The 25,042-nt window shown below is 39.7% G+C and overlaps 7 protein-coding genes and 3 long non-coding RNA genes across 11 annotated transcripts; 4 read left to right on the top strand and 6 right to left on the bottom strand.

Annotated features, from left to right (window-relative positions):
• Positions 1–428: 428 nt before the first annotated feature.
• Positions 429–842, bottom strand: LOC111783500 (stigma-specific STIG1-like protein 1). The gene has a single exon (XM_023664429.1). It carries the CDS (start codon positions 840–842, stop codon positions 429–431), a length of 414 nt encoding a protein of 137 aa, XP_023520197.1.
• Positions 843–3,361: 2,519 nt separating this feature from the next.
• On the top strand, positions 3,362–4,625 carry LOC111783421 (high-affinity nitrate transporter 3.1-like). Its single transcript, XM_023664343.1, has 2 exons — positions 3,362–3,533; positions 3,947–4,625. Exons 1-2 carry the CDS (start codon positions 3,386–3,388, stop codon positions 4,444–4,446), a joined length of 648 nt encoding a protein of 215 aa, XP_023520111.1. The 5' UTR covers positions 3,362–3,385; the 3' UTR covers positions 4,447–4,625.
• A 523-nt stretch (positions 4,626–5,148) lies between these two features.
• Positions 5,149–8,564, bottom strand: LOC111782649 (manganese-dependent ADP-ribose/CDP-alcohol diphosphatase-like). 2 transcript variants are annotated; one of them, XM_023663441.1, is made up of 3 exons: positions 8,318–8,564; positions 7,331–7,334; positions 5,149–6,302 (listed from the first exon to the last, which is right to left on the bottom strand). In XM_023663441.1, the coding sequence occupies exon 3, from the start codon at positions 6,277–6,279 to the stop codon at positions 5,257–5,259; it is 1,023 nt and encodes a 340-aa protein (XP_023519209.1). In that variant the 5' UTR covers positions 6,280–6,302; positions 7,331–7,334; positions 8,318–8,564; the 3' UTR covers positions 5,149–5,256. The 2 variants fall into 2 exon arrangements, with proteins under 2 accessions (XP_023519209.1, XP_023519210.1); XM_023663442.1 differs by lacking the exon at positions 7,331–7,334 and having other exon boundaries at positions 5,149–6,300; positions 8,304–8,563.
• A 795-nt stretch (positions 8,565–9,359) lies between these two features.
• LOC111783389 (quinolinate synthase, chloroplastic) lies at positions 9,360–15,424 on the bottom strand. The gene is made up of 7 exons (XM_023664319.1): positions 14,642–15,424; positions 14,230–14,514; positions 13,045–13,263; positions 12,733–12,912; positions 11,344–11,856; positions 9,787–9,948; positions 9,360–9,707 (listed from the first exon to the last, which is right to left on the bottom strand). The coding sequence occupies exons 1-7, from the start codon at positions 15,395–15,397 to the stop codon at positions 9,654–9,656; spliced, it is 2,169 nt and encodes a 722-aa protein (XP_023520087.1). The 5' UTR covers positions 15,398–15,424; the 3' UTR covers positions 9,360–9,653.
• A 7-nt stretch (positions 15,425–15,431) lies between these two features.
• On the top strand, positions 15,432–16,220 carry LOC111783395. Its single transcript, XR_002813367.1, has 2 exons — positions 15,432–15,581; positions 15,703–16,220. It is a non-coding gene; the product is annotated as an uncharacterized LOC111783395 (long non-coding RNA).
• Positions 16,084–18,314, bottom strand: LOC111783391 (cytochrome P450 71A1-like). The gene is made up of 2 exons (XM_023664321.1): positions 16,976–18,314; positions 16,084–16,886 (listed from the first exon to the last, which is right to left on the bottom strand). Exons 1-2 carry the CDS (start codon positions 17,918–17,920, stop codon positions 16,272–16,274), a joined length of 1,560 nt encoding a protein of 519 aa, XP_023520089.1. The 5' UTR covers positions 17,921–18,314; the 3' UTR covers positions 16,084–16,271.
• Positions 18,315–18,497: 183 nt separating this feature from the next.
• Positions 18,498–20,549, bottom strand: LOC111783390 (cytochrome P450 71A1-like). Its single transcript, XM_023664320.1, has 2 exons — positions 19,518–20,549; positions 18,498–19,414 (listed from the first exon to the last, which is right to left on the bottom strand). The coding sequence occupies exons 1-2, from the start codon at positions 20,469–20,471 to the stop codon at positions 18,806–18,808; spliced, it is 1,563 nt and encodes a 520-aa protein (XP_023520088.1). The 5' UTR covers positions 20,472–20,549; the 3' UTR covers positions 18,498–18,805.
• Positions 18,890–19,494, top strand: LOC111783394. The gene is made up of 3 exons (XR_002813366.1): positions 18,890–19,005; positions 19,092–19,209; positions 19,335–19,494. It is a non-coding gene; the product is annotated as an uncharacterized LOC111783394 (long non-coding RNA).
• On the top strand, positions 20,372–20,971 carry LOC111783393. Its single transcript, XR_002813365.1, has 3 exons — positions 20,372–20,460; positions 20,556–20,676; positions 20,750–20,971. It is a non-coding gene; the product is annotated as an uncharacterized LOC111783393 (long non-coding RNA).
• A 228-nt stretch (positions 20,972–21,199) lies between these two features.
• On the bottom strand, positions 21,200–23,585 carry LOC111783392 (cytochrome P450 71A1-like). The gene is made up of 2 exons (XM_023664322.1): positions 22,615–23,585; positions 21,200–21,900 (listed from the first exon to the last, which is right to left on the bottom strand). Exons 1-2 carry the CDS (start codon positions 23,551–23,553, stop codon positions 21,295–21,297), a joined length of 1,545 nt encoding a protein of 514 aa, XP_023520090.1. The 5' UTR covers positions 23,554–23,585; the 3' UTR covers positions 21,200–21,294.
• Positions 23,586–25,042: the final 1,457 nt, after the last annotated feature.

The following is a 25,042-nucleotide window of genomic DNA, read 5'->3' as shown; positions in this document are numbered from 1 at the left end:
ATACCTCATCGAAAACGACATCGGGTAAGCAATTTTTTTTTTTTTTTTTTCTTCAGTTAACTACTTAATTTGGAGGAACCCATTAAAGAATCCAATCAATAAAGTTTATAATTCAACCCAGACTTTATTGAAATTGAATTGGGTTGATCGAAGAACACTCCATATTCATCTTGTCATACCTTAAACCTTATACCCACAACTTAATAGGATGACCAATACGAGCTTGATTGACGACGACAACGACCCTTATAATGCATTATATCAAACGGAGTTGTTTCATATGAACAAGAGGAATCCATTCATCAAAACAAGATCATAAACAAAACAAATTCATTAATTCATTGATATACGACATTAATCAATATGAACTGAATCAACAACTTTCAAGTAATCAATAACGAACAATCAAAACAATCCGTAGTCGTTATTTACGCGTAGCCGCACATCCCATAAACGCACGAGCTTCCTCTACTACACTTATTATTGCAGCCGCCACAATTGTTCCTATTAAACATTGGATTCACACACTTCCCTTTACAACATATCTCCGAGTACTTACATTTCTTCCCACACTTCCCGCAATTGTACCTATCCGTCTTCAAATCCACGCACATTTTCTTGCAGCAATTGCGCCCACGGCTGCCCTTGGCACGGCACACCTTGATACTCCTATCGCATGTCACCGCCGCTTGGTAAGGCCTATACCGATAAGAGAAGAACCCGCCCCTCCCCCACACCGATGCAACCTTCAATTCTTCTTTGGCTGCACGAGCCATGGCAACAGGCGCTAACAAGGCCAAGGCCAAGGCCACCACGAACAAAAGCCTTACAAAACTCCTCATTTCTAATGGATTTGTAATGAATTGGAGATTTTAGAGAAGATGGGTATATATATATATATATATATATAGGCGAATTATAGTGGATTAGTCTAAAACAGCAACGATTAAGAGTTGAATTAAAACGTGTTAGGCTATAATTAGGCAAGCAAAGACGAGTTGTTCATGAAGCTTTTTGTGATATGAACAAATTAAAAGACGCTAAACAAGCACTAAGTTTTATTTTTTATTTATTAATTATAGATTTTGTGTTTGACCTTTTCTCATTGTTTTAATATTATTTGAAATTTCTTACACTTTAATTTGTTCATGTTTTCTTCCCTTTTTTTGACCTTTGATTTGTATTTGATTTGAGTTTTCATACCCACTTTTTTGAATCTTCAAATGGAGGGTCAAATCTTGCCTTTTAAAGTTTATGATTTTACTATCATTTATGAATTATGAGAAGAACGGTTGAGAATTTGGACTTTTACGTTGGAAATGGTTTCCATACCGCTAAGACTCGTGTCCATGGCAACGTGCTAGGTTGCATGGAACGTAGAAAAATGTTTGATCATTATATGTCGATTTTGGATTTAAAATTCTGGTCAAGATTCTAGACTTGAGGTGTTCCTAATGTTAGAAATTGTTCTGCTACATGACTTGATATTACCGGACTTGTAGTGTGATTAGATCTATTATGCTATGTATTTTGCGATTATCCTTGATTGAGGCTCGACTCCTTATTTGGAGCCCTCAAACAAATGTTCAAAACTTGAGTTATTATGACTACACAATTTTTTTATTCGAATTCTATTTTCTATAAATTTAAATTTCAATATTACAGTTTAATTTGTAAGGTCTCGGGCCCAAGATTTGGAATTCAAGACTATCACCACAAACTAACGCATGTTTTATCCTCACTCGCATGCATCCCAATAAATTCCTAGAAGGTCGTGTTAGACGAACACGACTCTCCACAATGGTATGATATTGTCCACTTTGAGCATAAGCTCTCATGGCTTTGCTTTGGGCTTCCCCAAAAGGCCTCATACCAATGGAGATAGTATTCGTCACTTATAAACCCATGATCTTCCACTAAATTAACCAATGTGGGACACTCCCAATCCCAATAATCCTCAACAATCCTCCCCTCGAACAAAGCACACTATAAGCCTCCCCTGAGGCTTATGGAGCTCTCGAATAGCCTCCCCTTAATTGAGGCTCGACTCCTTTCTCTGGAGCCCTCGAACAAAGTACACCATTTGTTCGACACTTTAGTCACTTTTGACTACACCTTCGAGGCTCGCCATTCTTTGTTCGATATTTGAGGATTCTATTGGCATGGTTAAGTTTAGGGCATGGCTCTGATACCATGTTAGACGAACACGACTCTCCACAATGGTATGATATTGTCCACTTTGAGCATAAGCTCTCATGGCTTTGCTTTGGGCTTCCCCAAAAGGCCTCATACCAATGGAGATAGTATTCGTCACTTATAAACCCATGATCTTCCACTAAATTAACCAATGTGGGACACTCCCAATCCCAATAATCCTCAACAGGTCGTTCAATATAAAATTACTTCAAGTGAACCATGCTTAGCCATGAAATTTCCATGATTGAGCCACTGAAAAAAGAAGATGCATCTTATTGGTATAAGTAATGACTTTCAATTCTTTTAAACATTTCGTAATCATTCTATTCTTATGATCACTCTTATTTAGATGTGGTATCTGGATTCAACACGACTAGATGGATTCAACACCCACGTGAAGCACATGAATTTGGATTTGTAGAAACATAGGTGGTATAGCATTGATAATTTTGGATATTTGTGGTGGTGAGGGAGTAAGTTGACCATTTGGTAGGAGTTGTATGAAATTATAAAATAAAGGTGTGACGCTGAGAAAATGGATAAACCAAATACCATTGCCCTTTGCCTTTTCCTTGTCTCTAAAGCTCACCTAAGCCCCACAACAAAAAATTTCGGTCATCGTAGATACTCGTTCTATTCAGTGTCTACCTCACAACGTGGGTCTATTAATATTAAAACTTAGGAAAGAAATCCATTTTTTTCTTAAATTTATACAGTTATATCAATGTCGACCTTAAATTTAAATAAGTCAATTCAATCTTCACTAATTTTTCCAAGGGGAAAGTGTTAATTAACTCGTTAATTTTAAATAAAATAAAGTTTAACTCGTTATTGATATTTAGAACCATAATGTGTTAGAGAGTTAAAACTTAAGATTTAACATTGCATCCCTAGTCTAGCTCAACCCCTAAAATTTGAATCCAAAATCTTCTCATTCCGCCCAATCTCTCCTATGAAAGTCAAACCCACTAAAATAAACCCAAACCCTTTTCCCCGTTCGTCTTTTCAGAGGAGTTTAGAGCCAAAGTAATCATCGTTTTAATGAAGGGTAGTTCCTGAAATTCCCTCTTCGTGAGCCCAACTTGGGCTACTTTGACTTGTCCTGTCACCACTTGTATATAAAACCAAGGCAGCTCCCTACTTCTGCTATGAGTGTCATCGTCGTCGTCGTCCTCAAGTCTGCTGAAATATGGAGGGTTCAATCAATATGTCTGCTAATGGGTTTCTCTTGGCTGCTCTGTTTCTGTTCTGTTTCTTCGGATTCTCTCATGGACATATCCACTTTTCGTCTCTTCCAAGAAGTTTGGAGGTCACTGCTTCGCCTAAACCTGGACAAGGTAAGATTTTTCAGCCCCACCTTTAGATATTTGTAACACCTTTAGATATCTTGTAACATTTTCCTAATAGACACGTTGTGTGGAAGCCAAGAGGGAAAGCCAAAAAGAAGAATATCTACGTTGATGAGTTTGGGCAGTTACAAATAGTAATAGAGTCAGTGATAAGGCTGAGTTCCGAAGGGGGATGAATAGGGGGCGGTGTGACAACAAGAACGCTGCCCGAAGGGGGATGGATAGGGAGCGGTGTGACAACAAGAACGCTGGACCCAAAGGGATGGATTTGGGGTGGACGGTGAAATCACACCTCGAAGAGAGAAAAGTTTTGAAAACTCGAAAGGGAAAGCATATCGATCTGAATCCAAAATTGGAACTTTACCCATTTCTAACAACTGGGTTGTCTTTTTTTTCTGCAGTTCTCAAAGCGGGTGTTGATAAAATCAGTGTGACCTGGATTCTAAACGGGACTGTCAAATCTGGGTCGGATTCGAGCTACAAGACCGTCGAGGCGAAGCTCTGCTACGCGCCGGTGAGCCAAGTGGACCGGGCATGGAGAAAAACAGAGGACGATCTCTCAAAGGACAAGACCTGCCAGTTCCTCATTGTGGGAAAGCCGTACAATCCGGCGAACAAGACGGTACAAAAGTTTGAGTGGACGGTGGCGCGTGACATTCCAACGGGAACTTTCTTCGTCCGGGCCTACGCTTTCAATTCCGCCGGCGAGGAAGTGGGCTACGGGCAAACGACTGACAACAAAAAAGGCACAAACTTGTTTCAAATCGAATCGATCACAGGTCGCCATATCTCACTTGATATTGCCTCTGTTTGCTTCAGTGCTTTCTCTGTGCTGTCTTTGTCCGGATTCTTCTTGGCCGGAAAGAGAAAGGCCAAGAAGGCGGAGGCGCCGGGACAGTAAGTTAACAAAGATGGAAACTTGCTCTGTTTCTGAGTTCTTTTTTTTAAGTCTTTCTGCATTTTGGGTTTCTCTTGTACTGTAATTTTCTAGGTGAAAAGATGGAAAATAAAGTGTATTAAATTATGAATGTGTTGATTAATGACAATATTTGAATATATTGGACTTTGGGGTTTCATTCATTAGGGTAGATACATAGCTTGAATGGAACACAAAAGGTTGCAACACTCCAACCTTAGAACATAGTGGAGTACAAGTTTACTACTTCGGTGTGTTTTCATTTTTCTACCGCAAGATATTTTGTTGACGAAAAAGAAAGATATGTATACTTAACATGTTAGAGGTCGGAAATTCAAATCTTCGTACCTATATTTGTTATACTAAAAAATCTCTTCTCATATATCAAATAGTGAAAAATTGTGACAGTTTCATTCAATAATTTCTTTTTCTGATGAAAATAAATCAAATAGATTATAAATGAGAAAATAATGCATCTACCGTAATCTAATTTCTTTCCATTCCTACGTAGAAAATGATGTATATATAAACATATAATGTTTTACCCATTTAGTATTTGGGAAGACATCAACTACTCGTAATAGTTTGAAGTAAAGAAAATAATAATAAAACGGTGTATAGTGGTTAGCAATAAACAAAAAATTCGAAACCTTTTCTCCACCACATATTTGACAAGGAAAATTTTGAGGGATCCTCAGCCCTTTCTACGAGGGAATCTAACTTAAAATTTCATAGTTTTCCCTTTTCGAATGGCTATGTACTTATGACCATGAAATATATACGTCATAAGATGATTTATAATGTAGATGTTAAAGGGTCTGTAATGCAGCCATTCTGACTGTCAACAGTTCGATTGGAATCGAAAGGCATTCTTGAGCTGCTCATTCGGTCTGTAGCAATAAGATACAGTCCATCATTGTAGACGTCGATGTGTCCGAACGCGTCGCTGCCAGGGGGACACTCAAGGGCTGCTTCAAGAACTCTATGATGTATTCCATGGGAATCAATTGTATATCCACCTTTATGATCGTGCCCAGCCAGGCAAACTTTGACACAATTGTAATTGTGTATCAGGTTCATTACTTCGTCATAGTTCCATAGAAGTGCTTCAAAAGATGTCGCCCCAGGATCTAGGGGCAGATGACTGCAAACAATCACCTTTTGCTTTAAATGTGTTGCTTCCTGAAGTACACCATCTAACCATTTCAATTGTTCTTTACCAACTCCTCCATTGAACATAAGGTATCTTCTTTCTAAGCCAATCAGTCCTGATGGGCTATTCTTGTCTGCATTTGGGTTTCTCTGGGATAGAATTTGGAGGGCCTCCATGGAGTTTGGATGATCCTGAGGCCAACCAATAACACTTATATCATAACCATCAAGTACGACGAATCTGAAATTCGGAGTAGGTGAGAAGTCGTAATAAGCATGACCTCCATCAAGATTTGAAATCTTCAATAATGGAAGTAATTCTTTGCGTGGAAGATTGTAGAGGCAGTGGTTTCCAATCATATGATATACCAGACCATTAAACTTATCAAATTCACCAACTACTTTCTTTACAGAGCTGAGAGATTGGTCCTTGGGGCAAAATCCATCAACAATGTCTCCAAAATTTAGGACGAATTTAAGCTTTTGATGGTTGTTCCAGTTTTGCACTGCTCTGTTCAGTACATGAATACTATGTCGATAATAACGGGGAGTGCCAAGGAATGAGCGACCATCAGGAATATCAGCATACTGAACATCGGAGATAACACCGAAAGAAAATAAAGGCTGCTTTCCTTGAAAACTTTCTACTCCATTCGCAGATGCCATATTGTAGTAAACACGTGAATCCTATCAGAACAGCATGAATTATAAGAATAAGATCCCATAAAAGAAGTTCTTGAAGAAGCAAATAACAGTTATTTGGCCACAAGTTTGAGAAATGGTCACCATGCAATCAAAAGAACCAGACACTAACAACGAGAGTCCAGAGAGTTTCCTATGGCTATGTTTAGGTCTAGGAAGATAGATGTAACAGCTCAAGCCCACCACTAGTAGATATTGTCCTCTTTGAGCTTTTCCTTCTAAACTTCCCCTCAAGGTTTTAAAACGTGTCTACAAGGAAGAAGTTTTCACACCCTTATAAAGAATGCTTCGTTCTCCTCCCCAACCAATATGGGATCTCACAATAGATATAGATAGGTCTCATTAACAAATGTAATCAAAATCCTAACATGGCAAGTATAGGAGGAATAGGATGAAAATCATTGACAAGCCATGGTACGGTAAACCTTTTCATTTATTATCATGGTCGTCTTCGACTGAACAAAAGCTTACCCCCTTATAATGCCTTGCATATGTATCTAGCATCTAACATCAGGCACCATGTGCTTTTCTATGGCATGGCTGTTCTAGTAGGCCTGTCTCATGTGGTACCAAAGCAGCAAAGCCTAAAGCATGCTACACTATCAGGGTCTTTCTTTCTTTCTTTCTTTCTTTCACCTCTTTATGTGGGATTTTGTTTTTCTTTTGAGGGTAAAGGTTATGAATAAAAGATAACTATAGGAGAAAAAGAAGTCCTTTCCTTTTCCTTAATGTGCTGCCATCTGTTTTAGAGATAAAAGAAAGAATAGACTTTGCGAAGGGGCCTTATTCTAAATTCTCTAGACTTGGAATGACAGAAATAAACTATTGGACAACCAATTCTTTTATCAAAAAATAATTTCGAATGAAATTTCAAGGCACAAGACACCAAAATGAAAAGGAATGAAGGATACATGTTATAGAAAATCGCCCCAAGGAACTTGTTAGGTGTGAGATTCTACATCGATTGGAGAGGAAAATGAGTGGCAGCGAGGACGCTGGGCCTCGAAGAGGAGTGGATTGTGAGATCCCACATTGGTTGGAGAGGGTAACAAAGCATTCTTTATAAGAGTGTGAAAACCTCTATCTAGAGAGGATGCGTCTTAAAACTTTGAGGAGAAGCCCATAAGGGAAAGTCCAAAGAGGACAATATTTGATAGCGATGGGTTTGGGCTATTACATCAGCACTCTTCTCTCACGTAGAAAAAGAAGACGGGGCAAACGAAAGGTTAGAGATCAAAAAAGTCTGGATCAGTACTATGGTGAATTCAAAAGTTTTCTGATGCAAGGAGTTGTCAGACGTAAAACATGTGGAAGAAGAAAAAGTTATGAACTAGAAGCTTCATCTTCATCCGTGACATCCAAGTATAAAGCCAACAAGCCTTCGATGCACTCTTACATGGCATAATTTTCAAGGAAAAGTAGACACAGAGCATTTCTTTTAACTTGATAAAATAAATCAACACCTCAATGAAAACAATCTTACCATCCTAACTACTACCGTCAATTCACAAGAATGTTGTATACTTGTTCAAAATTATACCTCAATCATCAATCAGAGAGCTCAGACAAAAATAGCTAAGGCATTCTAAAATCTTCTGCTAATAACTAAACAGAACAGGTAAACCCCTATCGTGAAAACCCTAAAACCTAAAAGAACAGAAATCAGATAGTAGGACAATAGCCAAGGTGTTTGAACTCGAGAAAGTTCCCAATGCAGCAATATATCGATCAATAAACCATTCAACTCGAAACTCGAAAGCAGAAAAAAGTTCTTAAACAACAAATTGAAAGCTAATCATGAAGAAAGCGATGAAATCTCTAGGCATTATGCTTAAAAAACTCCAGATTAAGCCGAAAATCTCTGTGAATAACGTAGAACGTCAATTGCACATAAGACGAGATAAATTAGAGAGAAAAAAAATCAATCACTTCGATGAGATGACAAGAAAGAGTGAAAAATCGGAGGGAAAATTCGTAACTCAAATTACCTGATTCCTTAGAGAATTGAAAAAGAGAGAAGAAAATCAACAATGGGTCCTTCACCCAAATTCCGAGAAATAAAACTATAGAAGAAACAGAATGGAGAAGTTCTTGTGAGGGTAGTTGTTAAAATCAAACTGACTGAAATAGCCTCAAATACATACCGTAATGACTACATTACCCTTTGACTGCCTAACCCGTGTCGGTTGAACATGTGCTTACGTGGTCCAATGAAATTAACGAAATAGTCAGCGGCTCGAATATTTTTATTCAATTTCTTTTAAATCGTGGGTCCCACAAAGGTAAAAATGGATATATTTTTCTTTTTAATTAATCTAAAATTTTTAAATATTTTAATTTTAATCATTAATTACTTAAATTCGATCTTATTTTGAAATATTTGACAAATTGTAGGTCGAGTTAAATATATTTTTTTAAAGAAATAATGACAATTGTTAATAATTAAAATGATTTTTTTGGTACAAAATATAAAATAACAAATAATTAAGATAATTTTACTTAAAAATTTAAATTTTATTTTTATAATTTTATACTAACATCTTTTATAATTGGTATATGAGGTATTCATGGAGTAATAAGAATCATTCTTACAACACGCCATAATAAATCAACTTGTCGACCATCGGTCAATCAATCACTTCACCTCAAATTTAGGTTACAACCCTTAATTCTATATAAAAATAAATAAATCAAAATATCCAACATCCTAGGAAGAACGAGTGATGTGATATTCTACGAAAGATAGAATGGAGTGCGTGTGACATCCCACATCAGAAGAAAACGAAGCATTCTTTAAAGGATGGGAAAACTTCTCCCTAGCAGATATGTTTTAAAAGCTGTAAGGGGAGTCCAAATAAAAAAACCTAAAGAGGACAATAACTACTAGCAGTGAGCTTGGATTGTTCAGTGTGCCTCCATTATCTTGGCTCAAGAAAAGTCAAGATTCAATCTCGAAAAGTCGGGAGGAGTTGGAAGATTGATAAGAAGTGTATTGGGAGGGACGTTCTTGTGAAAACGAGAATCTTAACCTAAGGGTACAACCATTTTTTGAGTCTATCAAGAACTCGATGAATCTATTATAAATATAACTTAGTTCTGTGTCGCACAGTCGAGAACGGTTACAAATCTATATAAAAGATTAAGTAAATCATACTTGATCATCTAAAGCTACTGGATTTAGTAGTGATTAAAGATTTATGCGAGGTGATACATAAATGGTTGTGTTATTCAGGGAAAAACTTAGCTCAGAAGAGAGAATGATTCCACATGTTCTTGGCTCAACAGCAGCGGATGAGAAGAAACTAGCATGGATTGACTTGCTAAAACTGTCCCCATTGCTAATGCCGATTGAGTATCTGATGAACAAGTTTCTCCGGCAGCTGTTTTGAAGCCTGAAAAAATGAACCAGTGAAGGGTCATACAAGTGAATAGAGGAGGAATCTAAGAGGTCATGGATTCAATGAAACAAACCTGGAAATCTCTCATGTGCAGGATTGGTTCGCACCCGATATCTGCTACTGATTTTCCTGTTACTGTGTGCAGTTTGAATCTCTTGGCTTCATGTGCTGAAATTGCACTTCTGTTGTTGGGGAGATTTTGACAAACTTTCATAAGAGAGCTGAGAGAATTCATCTGGATCATACCATACAAGATGATGTGAGAATTCTAGACAATGTCGTCTCGTTTCAGAAAGATTATGCTAAGAGAAAAAACTAATGACACTATTTAGGCTTGCCAAGTTTCCCCCCTCCAATCAATTGATTAAGGGAGGAAAAGAACTAATTGTGTAACAGCTCAAGCCCACCGCTAACAGATATTGTCCGCTTTGACTCGTTACGTATCGCCGTCAGCCTCACAGTTTAAAAACGCATTTATTAGGAAAAGGTTTCCACACTCTTATAAAGAATGTTTTGTTCCCCTCTCCAACCGATCTGAGATCTCACAATCCACCCTCCTTGGCGGCCAGCATCCTCGTTAGCACACCGCCCAGTGTCTAGCCTGATACCATTTGTAATAGTCCAAGCCCACCGCTAACAGATATTGTCAGTTTTGACCCGTTACATATCACCGTCAATCTCACGATTTTAAAACGCGTCTGTTAGGGAGAAGTTTCCATACTCTTATAAAGAATGTTTTGTTCCTCTCTCCAACCGATGTGAGATCTTACAATCCACCCTCATTGAGGGCCCAGCGTCCTCGCTGGCACACTGCTCGGGTGTCTGGCTCTGATACCATTTGTAACCGTCAAAGCCCACCGCTAACAGATATTGTTCACTTTGGCCCATTACGTGTCGTCAGTCTCACGGTTTTAAAACACGTCTATTAGGGAGAGGTTTTCACACCCTTATAAAGAATGTTTGGTTCCCCTCTCCAACCGGTATGGGATCTCACAAATTGCTTATTCAAATTGGAACATGCTACATACAAACCCCTCACAACATTATCCATATCGAATGAGACTATGTAACGACCCAGATCCACCGCTAGCAAATATTGTCCTCTTTGGGCTTTCTCTTTCGGGCTTCCCCTCAAGGCTTTAAAACGCGTCTGCATGGTGGAAGGTTTCCACACCCTTCTAAAGGGTGATTTGTTCTCCTCCCCAACCAATGTGGGACATCACAATCCACCCCCCTTCGGGGCCCAGCGTCCTCGCTGGCACTCGTTCCTTTATCCAATCGATGTGGGACCGCCCCCAAATCCACCCCCCTTTGGGGCCCAGCATCCTTACTGGCGCACCGCCTCGTGTCTACCCCCTTCGGGGAACAGCGAGAAAGCCGGCACATCTTCCGGTGACTGGCTCTGATACCATTTGTAACGACCCAGATCCACCGCTAGCAGATATTGTCCTCTTTGGGCTTTCCCTTTCGGGCTTCCCCTCAAGGCTTTAAAACGCGTCTGCTAGGGGAAGGTTTCCACACCCTTCTAAAGGGTGATTTGTTCTCCTCCCCAACCAACGTGGGACATCACAGACTATGATTGCATGGGAACAAAATTTACTTGGGTGCTAAAGTATCTATAAATACTAACCTTCATGTATGGACAAGATGCACAGCCACCGTGAATAGAACATCCCTCCCCACTGGAAACTCCGGGCACTACAGGTAAATTGATGTCACCAAGTACAACCGGGTTTTGGCCTGGGGATGAACTTGATGATGTTCTTGTCATTGAATCTGATGACACGGGAAAGACAATCTCCACGTTGATCTTTGCTCCTCCAGAAGTGGATTTTGCAGAATTGAATAAATTACGAATGGCTGCAACAATTGATGTTATCATTCCGGATTCTGTTCCCAACACGAATTGTAGATGTTCATTGACATTTCTGTCCAAAGCTTCTTGCACCCTTTGTTTTATGAAATCCAATATATTCTGGGTGGAACCAACAACTCCCATTCCTCTTCTTTTTGCTTCCATCGCTAAAGAAAACATTTCTCCAGGGACTTCGAAGTGAGCAGTAAGGAATGCATCACAGTACATTTCGTTTATCTTTTCCACAACTTCATGCCCGAAAAGATGGTGTACAATGCACGTACCTTCCTGAAATTAGAAGACATCTATTATATCAAATAAGAACAATAATCTAGAGGTCAAATAGGTCAACGAAGATGCGGCAATCAACACAATCTACGATACAAAATGTAACAACTCAAGCCAACCGTTAACCGATATTGTCCTCTTTGGGCTTTACCTCTCGGGTTTCCCATCAAAGTTTTTAAAATGCATCTACTAAGGAGAGATTTCCACACTCTTATAAGGAATGTTTTGTTCCTCTCTCCAATTGATGTGGGATCTCACAATCCACCACACCTGGTGATGTGCCAACGAAGACGTTGGGCCACGAAGAGGAGTGGATTGTGAAATCCCACATCGATTTGAGAGGAAGACGAAACATTTCTTATAAAGGTGTGGAAATCTCTCCCTAGCAGACGCGTTCTAAAAACCTTGAGGAGAACCTCGAGAGGGAAAGCCCAAAGAGACAATATGTACTAGTGGTGGACTTGGGCTGTTACAAATGGTATCAGAGCCAGACACCAGGTAGTGTGTCAGCGAGGACGCTAAGCCCCGAAGGGGGGTGAACACTGAGTGGTGTGACAACGAGGACGTTGGACCTCGAAGGGGGGTGAATTGTGAGATCCCACATCAGTTGGAGAAGGGAACAAACTATTCCTTATTCAAGTGTGGAAACCTCTCTCTAGCATACGCATTTTAAAAACCTTGAGAGAAAGCCGAAAGAGAACAATATCAATTAGTGGTGGACTTGAGCATATCAAAATCAAAAGAAGGTGCCAAAATTTGCGAACATATCAAAACTAACATAACACTCAGAGGCACAAGCTTTATCAATACATGCTCAACCATAGCCTATAATTAAGAGAGGGCGAAAAGAGAAAAAAAAACAGAGTTCCAAAAAACCTGGTAATAGTGCAGACGAGGGAGCAATGATCTAATTGAGTTCCTATTATGTTTTGGATGAACCATTGCAATTTCTTCATCTGTCATCTGGGTCATCTGCTGCAACAGTTCTACAATATTTGCACCCATGTAGGAATCAGGCCCATACCAAACATTTAACTCAGGTACTTGAGCAAAAGCCTGAACAAAGCAAAGAAAGGATGAACATTAAGCAGTAAGGCAGACTCCGAGTGTATTTTGAAGTTGATTCCTACTAGCACCGAAAAGATTAATAAGTATCAGAACGGATGCAAATGAGAGAATATGTTCTACCTGCAAAATTGTTTGCACAACATTAGAAGATGTACAGGTAATTGTTGGCACAAGCTCATGAGCATAGGCTTTCGTTTCTAATGATGTATTTATGTAGATAACATGCAGGGAGGGAGAGTCCTTTGAAGCCATTTCAAGATAATTCATATAAGAAGGAGTAGCTGCAGCTTCGGCCAAAGAACAACCGATTCGTTCATCAGACATCCTGTACACACCTACCTGCATATATGGAACCATTATCGATACCTCAATTGTTCCACCACCATTAAATGCTGGGCAGCAACATCTAAATTAATCTAGAGAAGACCAAAAAATGTATCATGATGTAGAGTGAACAAGTTTCATCCATACGCTGGAAGGTTAGAACCCAACTTCTTACAGAGAAAATTCTTGAATTAGAGATGACACTAGACTATTACAAAGGCTTTAATAGTTCATAAAAACAAATCATAGAGCATGGGAAGGATGTCGGCTTTTGAAAGAGTTACGGTGAGATCCCACGTCGGTTGGGGAGGAGAGTCGAAGTATTCTTTCTAAGGGTATGGAAACTTCTCCCTAACAGACGCGTTTTAAAGACCTTGAAGGAAATCCCGAAAAAGAAAGCCCAAAGAGGACAATATCTGCTAGCGGTGGACTTGGGCTGTTATAGCTCGAAGGGAGTGGATTGTGAGATCCTACATCGATTAGGGAGGAGAACAAAGCATTCTTTATAAGGGTGTGGAAACCTCTCCCTAGCAGACGCATTTTGAAAACCTTGAGGGGAAGCCCGAAAGGGAAGGCCCAAATAGGACAATATTTGCTAGTGTTAGGCTTTGGCTATGGGGAGTGGATTGTGAGACCTTACATCGGTTGGGGAGGAGAACGAAGCATTCTTTATAAGGGTGTGGAAAACTCTCTCTAGCAAACACGTTTTGAAAACCTTGAGGGGAAACCCAAAAGGGGAAGCCCGAAGAGGACAATATCTGCTAGCGGTGGGCTTGGGCTGTTATAGCCCGAAGAAGGGTGGACTATCGATTGGGGAGGAGAACTAAACATTCTGTAAAAGAGTGTGAAACTCTCCTTAGCATACGCATTTTGAAAAGCGCTTGAGCTGTTACATTCTAACCTACTTTCACTATCAGTTCATCTTGTATCTATAGATAACAATGAAAAGTTAATACGAAATTTGAGAGAAGGAAGACGCACCTCTCCAAAGCCAGCTTGATCAAGAATCGCACGAACATTTTCCGACATGAAATCTACACCAAGTACTGTTACAAATTGGCATCCATCTTTAGCCATCTTGACAGCCATATCTGCCATTACCAATGAATCAGATATATAAATGTGAGGCCATTCCTTCTGGGCAGCAGTTAACACCCCTTGGACTTCAGGATCCATGTAAAAGTGTGCAACAACGCCAATCTTTTTCTCCCTTAGCACTTTGACAAGTTCTTTCACTGTAGAATCATTTGGGAACAGATATCTAGCCTGTAAAAGGAACTGAATAAATGTACTGCTACCAGAAACCAATTTCAAGCTTTTGTACATGAACAGTGTATATCTTCAATAGTTAATCCTTAATACATAATCAATAATTAAATGTGTCATCAGTTACCTGAGCTTCGGCATAGCTTCCTTTTGCATGAACTCTATCAGCAGTCACAACCAGAGATGGAAACGGCTCAAATGGCGACTTCCCTTCAAGCTCTGCAAGCAAAGCCTTAGTCCTCTTTTGCATACTAATCAAAACATTGTACCAAGTATTTACTCTCGAACGCTCTCCACCCGGCAATCCCACATTCAGAGCAGCCAAATCGTCCGTCTTCAATCTCAGAACATCCTCAGGCATCGCACCATCAAGCACCGAAACTAAACATGAGCAAAACCCTTTAGAGATCTCTGAATCACTATCTGCAGCGAACCTCATCTTGCCCTCTTGATCAATCCGCACCTCCAACCACACCTGCGCCGTACACCCCATGACCCGATGCGAGTCATGTTTCGCTGCGGCATCTAAAGGAGGGAGAAGAGTCGCATACCGTAACAACCGCTTCACTCTATCAATCGGCTCGGATATGGACTCGAATTCCTCAATCAGGCGCTGTAGCTTAAAAGGGACGAGCTCGGTGGTAGACGAGGGAGATAGGGTCGCAGCAGAGCATGAGAATCCAGAGTTGATGCTTCGGGTACTGGATTTCAGTGGATTGGTATCAAGTTGAGGCGATTGAACAGATTTAAAGGTCTCGAATAACGATATGGGAGCCTTCTGAGCTAGAAACTTGAAATCGGTACACTTAGAATTAGGTTTCCAGCAAAGAGAGACAACAGAAGAAGAGGTAGCTCCACTTGCCATAATCGCAGAGAACTCCATTGCAAGAAGGGAACTAACAAGACGGTCGCGAAATGCAAAGAAGGTAGAATGAGAGAGGAACAAAGAGCAAGCGGTCAATTAGTAGTGGGCATTAAAGCGTGATCCTCGAGCGCAGCGCAGGCAAAATCTGACAAGGAAAGAGAGGGAGAGGCGAAGCGAGCAGAGCCAATCAATTAAATGCAAGGTAGAAATCGCGATACGTAGATGATGATAATGGCTGCTCCACTGGTTTTCTTAGCCGATTTAATCTGTAATATTCAGAATTGAACTTGTTATTTGAAGCTAATCGTGCGAATGATGAACAGAGATATAGAGAACGAGAAAGTGTATGGATTAACAGGGAACGGCTGCGAAGTTGAGGAGAGGACGGAATCTAGAAAAACGGCTCAATAGAGAAGAGAAACAGCCGCCATGAAAATGGAGAATGAAAGCGATGGCTGAAAAATGCGAAACGAATTGCTATCATAAATGGAACATTGGCCCACCGCCATTGGCATCAGCCGCCCTCTGGCTTTCCGTCGCCTTCTGTCACGATTCTGTCGTGGCCTTCCCATGTCTGGTAGGCCTCGGGAAGGAAAGTCCTTTCTAAAAAATTAATTAAAATCTTTTTTAATCATAAAAATTTGATTGAATTGGTAAACTCGTTGCTTGGATCACGAGTTCATATGCTCTATGAGAATCAAATGTATCATCATACTATGATGATTTGTTATTAATTTTTGTGACAAAGGAAGGAGATTGGATACAAACAGGAACAGTTTGTTCGATGATCTTGAGCTGGTAGCCTACAAAGGAACAGGATTAACAAAATAAAACACAATCAGAGACCAGATTACAGTGATTAGCGTGCAACATCACAGTCACAAATTGTAGATTAAGTTGAACATGTTACTGGCTTAAGAACAAGGGGATGCTTCTTGATGAGAGCGAGCCCCATATCTTCACTCATGTCCACGTCTTGAGCCATCATACTGTCATCAGGCAGCTTCCAATCAAAGGAGTGTAGAAGGTTAGCCAACACATATTCGATCGATGCAAAAGCGAAATTCATCCCTGGACAGATTCTTCTCCCGCCACCAAATGGGAGGAAATGGCACTCTTGTCCTTTGAAATCAACTGGGTTGTTCATAAATCTCTCCGGGATGAACTCCTCTGGATTCTCCCAGATTTTTGGGTCCCTTTGAATCGCCCAAACATTGAAGAACACTCTGGTTTTTGATGGAATACAGTATCCTCCCAGCTTCACCATTTCAGATGTTTCTCGAGGTAATAACAGAGGAGCAGGTGGATGAACCCTAAGTGATTCTTTGATAACACTTTTAAGGTATTCCATTTTAACGATATCATCGCTATCTATCTTTGATTTTTTGCCCACCACTTCTCTGATTTCTTCTTGTGCTTTCTTCATTATGGTTGGATTTCTTGCTAGCTCTGCAATCGCCCATTCCAACACTGATGCCGTCGTATCCGTTCCAGCTATGAACATATCCTGAAACAATAATAGAGCTAGAATGAACACCAACTGTTTGATAAAATGTCTGTGTGAATTGTTTGTATGCGTGTAGGAAAGAAAAAGACCTCTAACACTGATTTTAAACTTTCTTGAGTGAATTCGAAACCGAGATCATCCTTCTGCTGAACTTGAAGAAGAATATCCACAAAATCTTCTTCACTGTCGCCTTGAAAATCGCCTTTCTTCTTTGTCTTGTGTTCTTCAATCAACTGTTCAAGAAAAGTATCTAGAGCTTGAGATGTTTCTTTCAATTGCCCAATTAAGCCTGTGATATTGTCAATCCATCCAAAAGCAGGGTAAAAATCTCCCACACTAAAAGCCACAACTAACTTAGCCATCCTTCTTGTTAGTTCACCAAATCTGCTCTTTCCATTTTCATCTTCAAATTTCTCTCCAAATATGCATCTTGAAACTATGTTGTTTGAGGTTGAGGTAATCAACTCACTAAGATTTACAGATAAACCTGAAGAACTTGCTTTATGTACCTTATTCACCAAGATTTCAACTTCTTCTTCCCTCACATACTGAAATTCATGCACTCTTCTCTGACTTAGAAGTTCAAGAGTGCAAATCTTTTTTAATCCTCTCCAGTATTCCCCATATGGAGAAAACCCCACATCTTTGTATCCATAGAAGAACAAATTGGCAGCGGTTGATTTGGGCCTGTTAGAAAAACTGATATCATGATTCTTAAAGATCTCTCTGACAATATCAGCTGAGGAAACCACAAGAGTTGGAATCAATCCCAGTCGCAGAAACATGAGAGAACCATACTTTTTGGAGAGTTCTTGCAGCGATCGATGGGGATACCTGCCCAGCTGATGAAGGTTTCCAAGTATTGGTAGCTTCGGTGGTGATGGAGGTAAGTTCACTTTTTTTACTCTAAACAACTTGAGAAAAATGAAGAACAGTAGGAAAAATAGAGAGCAATTCAAAAGATTGAACTGATCCATATGATTGTCAAGTTGTTGACTCTGCCTCTGCTGCTCTAATTGTGATCTTAGATCCATCTTCTTTTATGGATTAGTTAAGCATATATTATCCTGCCCATGTTTCCAGAAACATTTAGCAAGTTCAACCCTACAAACCCAGAAGAATAAAATAATTACCCATTATTGGAATCTGCGTTGTGGGTCATTTATATTATTAAATCTTCATTCTACGATTTAAATATTACAAAATGTGTCACACCCCTCGATTTAAATAATCAGTCAGTGTCGGTTTGGACGTGCGGAGTGCTAGCTGTTCCTTGTAGTGTAATCTATTGAGAATAACAACTAAGCAAGGCGGTGGAAACACAAAATCTTATATTTGTGTGATATATCGCTAATAGATATTATCTATTTAGTTCGTTACATGTTGCTGTTAGTCTTAAGTTTTTAAAACGCGTCGATTAGGAAGAGGTTTTTACACTCTTATAAGGAATGTTTCATTCTTCTTTCCAATCGATGTGGGATCTCACAATCCCCCTTAGGAGTCCAATATCCTCGCTAGCATACCGCTCGGTGTTTGACTCTGATACCAGATTGTTGAACACAACTTTTTGTGAGAAACACTTACGAGACTGATTGGTATTTCTTGTGATGAAACTGAGTAGAGTAGATAGATATTTATAGTAGAGATTAGTATATCTAAATTTATTGTTGAAATATTTAAAAGAATATATATAATGTATTGGACTTAACCCTATCCGTCTAGATATTTCAATCCCTCGTTAGAATTTACTTTATTTTACTAGTTATATGGTACTGACTTGAGATGCAGAGGGGGTTTCTTGCAAACAGGGAGTCCATTTTCTTCTTCAACGTCCAACACAGAGCTATCAGGAAGCTTCCAAGCGAACCAGTAGAGAAGATTTGTTGAAAGGAAGCAATTGCAAACGATATTCCATTAGACTACAATGGTAATGGGGTGAGATGGAGAGGATTCTTCTTGCGAACAGTGATTCCATGGAGTTCACTCATGTCCAACAATTCTCCCGCCATGTCCTCAGGCAACTTCCAATCAAACCAATAGAGAAGGTTGGCCAACACACATTCAAAAGAAGCAAGCGCAAACGACAATCCAGGGCACTTCCTTCTTCCACTTCCAAATGGTATGAACTCAAAATCTAAGCCTTTGAAGTCAGCACAATTTTTCTCCATGAATCTCTCTGGGATGAACTCGTTTGGCCTTTCCCAGATTGTGGGGTCTCTTTGGATTGCCCAAGCATTCACGAAGACACTGGTTCCTGATGCCACATGGTAGCCTTCGATGTCGACGACGTCTGATGTTTCTCGTGGCACAAGCAGAGGAATTGGTGGGTGTAGTCTTAGAGATTCTTTTATCACACATTTCATGTACTCCATTTTGCTAATGTCATTCATTTCAATTTTTGGCTTCTTTCCAACTATTGTTCTGATCTCTTCTTGAACTTTCTTCAAGGTGTTCGGGTTTCTAATCAGCTCTGCCATTGCCCATTCCAATGCTGTTGCAGATGTGTCACTCCCACCGGCGAACATGTCCTACAATTCCGACAGCCATATTGAATTTCGGTATGTTCATCCTATTTTCAATTGCTAGTCGAAGGAGTAAAAGTAACTAAGAGAGAAACAGAGACAGAGAAACCTGTAATATGGCTTTGAGGTTGTCCGGAGTGAAATGATAGTCGAGCATGATATCTTGGTTGAGCTGCAGCATAATATCCAAGAAATCCCTTTTATCATCAGGTTTACCGGTTCTTAACTCTGTCTTGTGCTCTTCAATTACCCTATCCAAGAATTCATCCATTGTTCTAGAAATTGTTTTCAGTTCCCCAATGAACCCTCTAACTACATCAACCCATCCGAAAGCAGGGAAGAAATCTGCCACACAAAACGCTGAGAGTAGCTCGATTACCCTTCTTGATACGTCTCGAAATCTATTGTTCCCATTTTCATCCTCAAACTTCTTTCCCATAACGCATCTGGACACTATATTGTTTGAGATTTGAAGGAATAACTTGCTGAGATTCACAACCTCACCGCCAGCACAAGCCTTATGAATCCTACTGATAAGAACACCGACTTCTTCATCTCTGATATACTGAAAGGACTCCACTCTTTTGAAGCTAAAAAGCTCAAGAACGCACATTTTTCTGGCTTGTCTCCAGTACGCTCCATATGGGGCAAAACCCATGTCTTGGCATCCGTAGAACAAGAGATTAGTGGCTGTAGTTTTGGGTCTGTTGGAGAATTTGAGGTCATGGGTCTTCATTACTTCTCTAGCCATTTTTGCTGATGAAACCACCAGAGTTGGGGTCTGGCCTAACTTTAGGAGCATGAGAGGCCCATATTTCTTCGAAAGAGACGCCAAAGATTGGTGCGGCAAGGTTCCTAATTGGTGAAGGTTTCCGATGATTGGCAGTTTGGGTGGTGAAGGAGGGAAATTGATGCTTTGTTTTTTGCCTCTGAACAGCTTAAGCAAAAGGAGGAGGAAGAAGAAGAAAAGGCAAAAAGAAATAGAGATGGGATTGAAGTGAATGGCTTCTCCATATTGAAATTGTTGCCTCTTCCAATGTTGAAAATTTGAGGTTCGATCCATTCTTTTGTTCTTTATTATGGTATTCTTCCAGCTTCGTCTTCCTGCAACTAATGTTTATCCTAAGTTTAAGATCCTTTAATCCAGCTTCGACTTGACTTCAGCATCAAGAGCCGACCAGTGATAAGTTTGTTGTCTCCTTCTAGTTTGTCGGTTGTGCTTCCATTTGATGTCCCTTCTAGATTTTTCTCCTAGCTTGATTTTTAAGGTCAGTTTACCTGATTTTTCTTGTTTTAAGCGTAAATTACATTCGATGTGGCTAATTTATGGTATTTTGCTAGGAATTTTCAACTGATTGCTGGTGTGATGAGGTTTGGAACAGTGTAGCATATTGTTTCTTCTTGATTTAAGGTAAGGCACTTTCATATTGGATAACTACCGTTGTTAATGTTTGTATGCATGTGGTTGTTCTATGAATTATTGCTACATTTGTGCATACTTGTGAGATCCCACTCCGATTCGGGAGGAATACAAAGCATCATTTGTAAGAATTTAGATCCTCCCACAGTAGACACGTTTTAAAAATCTTAAAGGAAGTCCAAAACGGAAAGCTCAAACAGAACAATATCTACTCGCAGTGGCCTTAGGCTGTTACGAGTGGTATCAGAGCCAGATACTGGGTGGTGTGCCAGCGAGGACGCTGGCTTGGGTAGATTATGAGGTCTCACATCGGTTGGAGAGGAGAACAAAACTTCTCTCTAATAGATGCATTACACCCCAACTTCATAAGCAAACCATATGGTAGTTCTTACAGAACTTCATATACACATTATTAATGATACTCACTTACTCACTCACTCATAACCATTAACGAAATAGTCAAATATTACACAGTGCGTGGAATTGGGACAAGACTGAGAGGATGTTTCATGAACACTGAGAGCCCATGTTCTTCAGTCATATCCAATGGCTCCCCGGCCGGCAGCTTCCAATCAAACCAATAAAGAAGATTAGCCAACACAGATTCTAAAGCAGCCAACCCAAACGACATTCCAATGCACTTCCTTCTTCCACTCCCAAATGGAACGAACTCAAAGTCTTGGCCTTTGAAATCAACAGAGTTTGGTTCCATGAATCTCTCTGGGATGAACTCATTTGGGTTTTCCCAGCTTTTGGGGTCTCTTTGAATTGCCCAAGCATTGACCCAAACGCTAGTTTTTGGTGGAATTTCGTAGCCTTCAAGGTTCACAGTTCCCATTGTCTGTCGGGGCACCAATAGAGGAACTGGTGGGTGAAGTCTTAGAGACTCTTTTATAACACACTGCATGTACTTCATCTTTTGAATGTCTTCCGCTTCAATCTTTGGTTTTTTTCCCGTTACTGTCCTGACCTCTTCTTGAACCTTTTTCATGGCTGTTGGGTTTCTCATTAGCTCAGCCATTGCCCATTCCAAACCTGTTGCTGTCGTGTCGGTTCCTCCAACAAACATATCCTGCCAAGTTGACACCACTTAGACAGATTATTACAAAAATCATAAACTACAACCCCACCCCTCAAACTCACCGCTAGTAAATATTGTCCTCTTTAAACTTTTCCTTTTAAACTTCTCCTTAAGATTTTAAAACGCGTCTACTAAGAAAAAATTTTCACATCCTTATAAGAAATGTTTCGTTCCACTACTATGAGATCCTACATCGGTTGGAGAGAGAAACGAAATATTTCTTATAAGGGTGTGGAAACCCTTTCCTAGTGGACACGTTTTAAAACTTTGAGGGGAAGCTCAGAAGGAAAAGCCCAAAGAAAACAATATCAGTTAATTGTGGGCTTGAGCTATTACAGAATACCTCAACACCTCTAGAATTCGGTGTCGCTAAGAGTGTGTGGCTATGTAATAGAGAGAAAGAGAGAGGAACAAGTATTGTCCTCTTTTGACTCCCCTCGATGTTTTAAAACGCGTCATACCAGAGAATAGTTTCCACACTCTTATAAGAAATGTTTCGTTCACATCCCTTATTATGAGATCTCATATTAATGGGAGAGAGGGACGAAACATTCTTATAATGATGTGGACTCCTTTCTTTGGAGACACGTTTTAAAACCTTGAGGAAAAAACCTTAACCGTGAGCTTGAACTGTTACGACACGTAACAATGGCTATGCAAGAGAGGGATAGGAGATGTAAGAGAGGGAGAGGAGAGGAACAAAACCAGTAAAATTGCTTTGTAATCGTTCATAGAGAAACGATAATCAAGAGTATCCCGTTGTTGCAATTGCAGAATGATATCAACAAAATCCATCTCCCCAGATCGATCACTGTTCTTCATCTTCTCTCTATGTTCATCAATCACTCTATCAAACAGCCCATCCAACGCTTCAAAAGTGTTCTTGAGTTCCCGATTGAACCCCCTCACCGCATCAACCCATCCAAGCCAAGGCAACGCATCACCAACACAAAACGCCGACAACAACACCATAACCTTCCTCGTCACATCTCCAAACCCACTCATTCCTTTTCCATTCTCAAATTTCTCTCCCAAAACGCATCTCGACACAATATTATTCGAAGTTGACATCAAAAGCTGATTAAGATTCACCCCTGAATCTCCAAAGCCACAACCTTTACGAATCTTCTTCACAAGCTCACCAACTTCCTCATCTCTCACATATTGAAAAGACTCGACTCTTTTGGCACTCAAAAGCTCCAAAACACAGAGCTTTCTAGCTTGTCTCCATTGCTCTCCATAGGAAGCAAAGGCCACATCACGGCATCCATAGATTAATGATTGTGCAGCTCTGTTTTGGTATCTGTTTGAGAAGATGGTGTCATGGGACTTCATGACTTCTCTAGCTAGCTTTGCGGATGAGACGACGAGGGTTGGGATTTGGCCGAGCTTGAGGAGCATGAGAGGGCCATATTTGTCTGACAGAGATGCCACTGAGCGGTGTGGGAGGCTGCCTAGCTGGTGGAGGTTGCCAATTATTGGAAGCTGTGGTGGTGATGGTGGTAAGGCTTTGGTGCTTTTGGTGGAGAAGAGTTTGAGTGAAAGTAGGAAGAGGAAGAGGAAGAGGAAGAGGAAGAGAGGAAGAGGAGCTTGAGTGATTTGTTGCAAAAGTTGATGAACATTTTTGTGGGATATTGGATCCATTGATTCTCTATAGGATATGGTACTACCCCTATGCTATATTTATAATGGCGGGAGGGAGACAAAAACGCTATCTCGATCGTGTAGTTTTATATCTGTTTGATCTCTCAACTTTCAACTCTATCTGATACGTATGTTTAAGGACATTCCGATACCTTTAAAGTTCATTGACCTATTAAACATAAACCTTTAGGATCTATTAGATTCAAAACCTGACCTGTTGCATATCGTTATCAGCCTCACGGTTTTAAAATGTGTCTACTAGGTTCCACACCCTTATAAGGAATGTTTCATTTCCTCCTCCAACCAATGGGAGATCTCACAATTCACCTATTGGGAGCCAGCGTTCTTGTTGGCACATCGTCTAGTGTTTGGCTTTTGATACCATCACATCTTGTTGGTAAACGATCTTTTTGGCTTGTTACATATCATCATCAGCCTCACAGTTTTAAAACGTGTCTATTAGAAGGAGTGCTTTGTTTTCCACTCTAGCTTAGGTGGGATCTCACAGTCCACTCCTTGAAGGGTAAATGTCCTCGTTAGCACCCCGCTTGGTGTTTGGCTTTTGATACAATTTGTAATGGTCCAAGCAAACCACGAGTAGATATTGTTCGTTTTGACTCGTTACGTATCATCATCGGCCTCACTTTATAAATTTTATTTTGAGAAAAAAAAAGATATGGATGTTGTAAGTTATCTAAATGAGAAAGATAAATCATGATCTTAGTTCATTGCATGATTGTTCAAAAGGGGGAAAAATGAATTGTATTTATATATGATAATGGGGGCATCGGTGGAGATGAGGCGGCGAGGACAGCAGAGAGATTAGGCCGATTCATTTCCCAACTCCGGCGGCGCCACCGCATGCTAAATAATCCAAATTTTTACCCATACATCGCGATAAGTGTGTCATTTTCTAATTTATATGGTAACTTTGGAACCAATAAATCTACTAAGTTTGGGGTAAAAATGGATTGATGGGTAATTTTTTTTTTTTTTTTTTTTTTTTTTTTTAGTTAATAACGTGAAGTAAATATTTATGAGCAAAACTATAACGTCTCAGGTTCAAGATTCAAATTTTAAATTTGGAACTTGATTGTCCCGACATTCTCCTATTTTTCTTGTGACATGATCGCATTACTTTCTCTTAGCTTCTAAGGGTGAAGACTATCTCTACTCACTAATACAAGCTTTTTTTTTTTTTTTTTTTTTTTTTTTTTTTTTTTTTTTTCATTTTAGTTAATAACGTGAAGTAAATATTTATGAGCAAAACTATAACGTCTCAGGTTCAAGATTCAAATTTTAAATTTGGAACTTGATTGTCCCGACATTCTCCTATTTTTCTTGTGACATGATCGCATTACTTTCTCTTAGCTTCTAAGGGTGAAGACTATCTCTACTCACTAATACAAGCTTTTTTTTTTTTTTTTTTTTTTTTTTTTTTTTTTTTTTTTTTTTTTTTTTTTTTTTTTTTTTTTTTTTTTTTTTTTTT

The sequence above is a fragment of the Cucurbita pepo genome, chromosome LG20, assembly GCF_002806865.2.
Source record: "Cucurbita pepo subsp. pepo cultivar mu-cu-16 chromosome LG20, ASM280686v2, whole genome shotgun sequence".
Classification (NCBI taxonomy): Eukaryota; Viridiplantae; Streptophyta; class Magnoliopsida; order Cucurbitales; family Cucurbitaceae; genus Cucurbita; species Cucurbita pepo.
The sequence above is the reverse complement of the archived record's forward strand: the minus strand, read 5'-3'. Positions and strand labels throughout refer to the sequence as shown.